At 36.4% G+C, this 6,000-nt stretch overlaps 1 protein-coding gene across 1 annotated transcript in view; it reads right to left on the bottom strand.

Moving 5' to 3' along the window:
* The window catches only part of LOC135226492 (peroxisomal carnitine O-octanoyltransferase-like), a gene marked incomplete in the record, with an annotated part of 719,233 nt that overhangs the window by 366,834 nt on the left and 346,399 nt on the right, over positions 1-6,000 (bottom strand). The window contains 3 exon segments of the mRNA XM_064266109.1: positions 1,472-1,602; positions 2,105-2,296; positions 2,454-2,555. Coding sequence (XP_064122179.1) covers positions 1,472-1,602; positions 2,105-2,296; positions 2,454-2,555 — 425 coding nt within the window.

Genomic DNA, 6,000 nt, shown 5'->3' with positions numbered 1-6,000 from the left:
TCCTGAAAGCAAACGACGATAAAGCGGGCAGAGCGCGATGACGAGCACGTCCACACACCAGCAGGCCGAAAGCAAAAGTGATTCTTCACCTCCCAGTCGTGCGGCGCGCGCACTGTCGGACAAGCAGTTAACTACCGAACCCCTTGTTCGAAAGCTTACGACCTATCCAGCTGCCGCTAGTAACCTTCCTATAGTAAAAGGACCGAAAGGTTTGTATCCCGTGTCGGAACAAACAACAATTTGGACCATTCAATACCTAACCTAACTGTGACTGACCTGTAAATAAAGTGTATTAGTGTACATGGTACAAGAAATACTGTACGTACATATGTAGTAAAATGTGGAACCTTTCCTTTCGAGTGAGGCGATCTTCGAAAGTGGCGACAGAGGAGGAGGACAAATGGCAGAAAACATGAACACTTAACTTTACGAAACACATTAAAGAATAGCAGAAAACATTAATACTAAACTTTACGCAACACATTAACAAATGGCAAAAAACATTAACACTTAACTTTACAAAAAACTTAAAATTTCTTTTCTTTTTTTGATTTGTACATTTTTTTTTTACTTTTTTATACTTTACGTTTTTTTACAAAATTTAATGAATGCCAGTCCATTTACGGAATTTATCAAACCACCCACGAGAAGCCTTGAAGTCTGGGGTTGCCGTCAATGTCTCTTCTCCGTCGTCTTTGGCCTGGGCAATCAGATCACCGAAAATAGCACTGGCCTCTCCATCTCATCATGCACGTGGCTCCTCCTGTTGGACAAAATAGTCACGCCCTTGGAAGGTGTAGCTGCTTTGAGGGCTTTCTTCTGCTTAAGGATGGTGCCCATCGTCAATGGATTTCGGCCGTATTCCTTAGCGATCACACTCAACCGCATGCCAGCTTCATACTTCTTAATTATCTCCATCTTAGTCTCCATAGAAAGCATTCTCTTCTTTCTGTGAACTTCAGCAACATTCTTGGGACCCATGGCTAATTAAGTTAATTAAGTTCACACACAACACGATAAAGTATACAAGTAGAAAGCGAAATCACTAGCATGAATTTACGTTAACTAACGAAATACGTATATGTGAACGAACGAATTCCGCGTGCGTACGATAGCGCTGATGCGACGAAGTGGCCGAACGACAATTTACGTAGTGGCATGATGGGATAGATGCTGACCAATAGGAGAGCAGGATCTTACGGCGGTGACTAGCATCAGGAACCAATGGGAGAGCGGGAGGATGGTGGCGAGTCTACTCAGTTGGCAGCGCGCAAGTTTTAAAATTGTTCTCGATGGTCCGGGTGAATCTCGGGACTTTACAGTAACACCCTTCTGTAACCTGAATTATTTTCATATGCAAGGGCAAAAAAATCTTCGTCTTTGCTTTCGTAACTTGGATTTTTCGTAAGTTGGGACTTTCGTATGTCGAGGTTCCACTGTAGTAACCTTTCTTGATTTATCAAACACTTACTTGTTATGCATTCGCTGGTAGCTCAGCTGCAATGCCATTTGAACATAAGCATCAGGGTGTAGCCTATGAAGCTTCATAAGATCCTTTCCATATGCATCAAAAACATAATAAGTAACTGCTACATTCTGACCCTGGAAGACATATATTAAATCAAAAATAAATTAAGATTCACGAAAACATAAATATAATTTATTAATGTCTGCTACTCATCATTCAGTTCAGGGCTATGACTGTAGGTGTTAAAGGATTAGTACCCTGATAGTTACTTGAGTACTTTTCATCCTGTATACTGCAAGTTTCAAACAGATGCACACTGTTGAGGTTCTTTTCTTTCCAAAAGTTAATTATGTACATGGTTGCATTTCTTATTTGTATATCAACTGCTTTCTGTAATCTTGTCAAATTTATATTGTACCCCAACATAAAATATTGCATTGCATTTCTAAAGCATTCAGCCAATAAGACTTATGAAAATAAGGGATCAAGGAAGGTATACAGTAAATAGCAATCTGGGTGGAATAGCTTCGGTTGATCGACAAACTCTCCAGGTAATTTGATAAACCTTCTGGTCCATGCAAATAGGGAAAAAATAGTATGACGTCAAGAACAGCAAAAAAAAAAACAATTTCTTACATAGAGTAAACTGTTTGCTTTAGCTTCTTCAATGGCCTGGATTATCTTCATGTCCATATCAAAGTGAAGAAGAGTTGGCATTGGGAAGTTCCGAACACTGGGGCTTCCCAACCACTTCCCTCCCCATTCTTCCATCAGCATCACAGTGTAATGGCAGAGCACAACAGACACCATGGCATCATAAGGAGTGTGCTGATACATGTGCAAGAAGAATAAAGTACTATAAAGTATAGCAAAGCCTCACTTTTCTTTTCAAAAGTTCTTCCATTTGTTTGACATATGAAACTAATCACAGATAATGAATGAAGATACATGCATAGAATACTATATAATAAAGACTTCGCCTTACGTCATTGTTCATAGTCCCCAATCCATTTCTGGTCATGATACAAGTAGTGCTTTTATCAGCCCAGCGGTTGGTTGTATCTCCACACAGGCCTTGCCAACAAAGCTGCAGAGAAAGACAAAATCATATCTGAAATCCTTCAAAAACAAATAACATTTATTGTAATAAAATAAACAGATATACTGTCCCTGAACAATAATTTGCAACAACAAAAATTACGTATATACAAAATACAGCCCTAACAGTTTCAGGTGTCTCTCCAAAGATAATTAATTAAAAATGTAAAATCTCCTCTTCTGTAAGATAACCAATTCCACAAAGAATGTAATTCTAACAAAAGCAATACGAAACATTCATTCAAATGACGTTGTACAAAACCCACAACGAATCAAGTTGTGGAACAACTATTTTGGTTGTAAAATATACACATTATTTATATATTTTTGTATACTTACTTAAAATTATAGCTAATTTTTCACCACAAAATAAGTCAAGCCAATAACAAAATTCATGCTTACATAGTCTAGTATTGGCAGGAAAATACCACTCGAGTTAGTCATAGATAAGATGAATAACAGGAAAACCAATGCATATTTATTTCCTAGATCATCCCTTGTTACCAAAGTTTCTAGAAGCAAGACTGCAAAAGAGCTTGGAGTCTGCAAATTAACTGGTTACTATTAGTGGATGCAACGGGAGAGAGAAAATGGGAAACATGAGTAATTTCCTTAGAAGTGGGAGGCCTGGGTGCACTAGATCAATTGATTAGTGAAGCTATTTGCAGAAACCCTTCGACAAAGGCCATTGCATTTACGAGGTAAAGTTTACTCCCACTTAAGGACTAAAACATCTAAAACAGATTAAACGAGACCAACATTCCTGCAAATAATCACTGTTGAAGGTGGGCCTCTATCCAAATAGATCAGAATCTGCATTGCTGTACCTAATATCCAGTGGAGGGGGAAGCTTGAGAGCTATCTTTTGTGTTGAGAATTTTGACTAAATGACTGATTTAATAGTAAATTAACTGGTGTCACAACAACAAAGGTCATCGACACAAACCTCGTCTAATGAGCAGGGTAGTCTTTATTGCTGGCATCCTACAAATACAAGCCATGATGAATGGTTCAATTCACAGTGCTAAATATTGCGTAGCTTAGGCATCCTGCTTGTTTTGGAACTTAAGGAGCCTGAATTACTGCTGTAATCAAAGAAACTGAATAAGGTGTACAAGTTTATCAATTTACTGAATTGCCAATAAATCTTATACTTTGCACTATTATATATTTATGAACCTATTTTGCATACAAGCAAATGCGTGTAGTCTAATGTATGCCTATCACTGAACTACGAAATTGTCAATGGGAAAGGTTAGTGTAAACATGACTCAAGGATTCTGTAAGCAGTTGATGCTGTCATCTAAAAAACTTTTAATTTTCTTTCCTGGTATGGTGCAGAAAAGGGTGTCTGATAGCAGTCCAGGGAAGCCAACTGAATAGTTAAACAGCGTCCATTATGTTGAATCCTGGGGAAGTTTTTGGTTACATCAGTGAGGAAAATTCCTTAATCGATGATGGCAAAATAATGTTGGAATGGTTTAAAAAACATCCCAAGTATATCAGAACTAAATGGCCTTCAGAACTGAACATGACTAGTAAGAAGGATACACACAGAAAATATTGGTAAAAAAATTAATGAACCAAAAAAATTACTTAGTAACTGAAGGTGAGAAAAGAGGAAATGTTATGTATGCTCATGTCAATTATCATTATAGAAAAGCTTGTGAGCAAAATGACACCATGTAAGTGAAATGTGTGAATTGTTTGCCACCTATTTCATGTCCTGGTAGGGGAAAAATTCAAAAATTTTCATTTCATGTGACATGTGCTCATAACCATGTCCAAGTGGAAGATCTACAATTGAAAATGCACATAGCCAAAGTTATTTTATTACAGAAAAATGTTTATATATGTATAGAAGAAAATAGTATAAATACTACTATAATAGTAATACCACTTTGTGTAATTATTTAATCCTTGAGTTCAAAATAAAAATAAAAAATAATTGCAAACAAAAACGAAAGTCAATCATTTATCTGTCGATAGAGGTTCAAAGGCTGTAATTAATGAGTCGACATTGGTACAGTCACAGCAATATCTGTCGACGTTAGTACATATACGACAAATTTTGTTGTCACTAATACATTCTCTGCATTTTCTGCTGTCGTCTTTAGTACACTCACAGAACATCTTGTGTCGTCACTAATACCCTTACAACATTGTGTTACTAGTTAGGGAACCCACTCCCCCACCTGTCACATTAAATTAACACATTTGACAGCTCTGGTTTCAAGCTTCTCTTCAACAGTTAAACAAAAGATGAAGGAAGGATATTTTATAATAATCTTGTGATTACAGTTTTATTATTATCATTAAAGTATGTCTGAGAGAGGGTCTGCTTCCTAAGTATATTATTATTATCATTTGAAAATATTAATAAACATTTAAACATGCACCAATAAATTCTCTCATCTCAGTTTGAGAGAGGGAGAAGAGTTGTCCTTACTATTTATGAATTATTACGGAGAGAGAGAGAGAGAAGAGAGAGAGAGAGAGAGAGAGAGAGAGATTCCTTTGACCTGTTTTACCTGCAAATTGTAACAATCCCCCACCTGTCACATTAAATTACATATTGGACAGCTCTGGCTTCCAGTATCTTCTTCAGTTAAACAAAAGATGAAGGAAAGGTTATTTTATTTCTTTAAAATACTATCACATGAATTTTTTAATTACAGTTATTATTATTATTATTATTATTACAATTTTTGAAAATATTAATAATCACATGTATAAATGTATCATAAAAATTCTCTCATCACAGTCAGAGAGAGAGAGAGAGAGAGAGAGAGAGAGAGAGAGAGAGAGAGAGAGAGAGAGAGAGAGAGAGAGAGAATTATTTTCATTATATCTAATGTTAGTTATTTTTATTATTTAATGTTATTTACTTTACACATATAAGATTGAAAACCTATAAATTACATACAAAATTAAACAAACACTTTTACCGTGCTTCTTGAGGATTCGCAAGTGCTCATGTTTGTGCGTCTGTGAAAAACTTGCGTACGATAATAAGGTTCCAATTAAAAGTTTGGGCTATTGGGAATTCACGCAACTCAAATCACATGAGGTTGAGATATTACTGTATGTTGCTATTATTGCCTATAGTATCTGGGCATAACGTGCTTATTTGATATGACGCAAATCCAACCCCTTATTTTATCCTTGTGTTGTGTATTCAGCATTTGGATATAATTGTTAATTCTGACATAATGCAACCCTATGTGAGAGAGGTCAAACTGGTTTTTACGTTGCCAAGGTAACGAGCTTAAACAGGTTTCTCACCTCGTTTACAACTCTACAACACTTCATCTTTCTTGGAGAGAGTTTGATTCCTACTTGACATATGTACCAAATGTTTTAGGTTTTTCAGATGTTGTAGAGCTCAAGGTTCTTAGGAAGTACAGCTTCTCTCGCTAGCAGTACCTATGGTA

Source organism: Macrobrachium nipponense, chromosome 14 (assembly GCF_015104395.2).
Source record: "Macrobrachium nipponense isolate FS-2020 chromosome 14, ASM1510439v2, whole genome shotgun sequence".
Classification (NCBI taxonomy): Eukaryota; Metazoa; Arthropoda; class Malacostraca; order Decapoda; family Palaemonidae; genus Macrobrachium; species Macrobrachium nipponense.
Note: the sequence above shows the minus strand (reverse complement) of the source record. Positions and strands in the feature narration are given on the sequence as shown.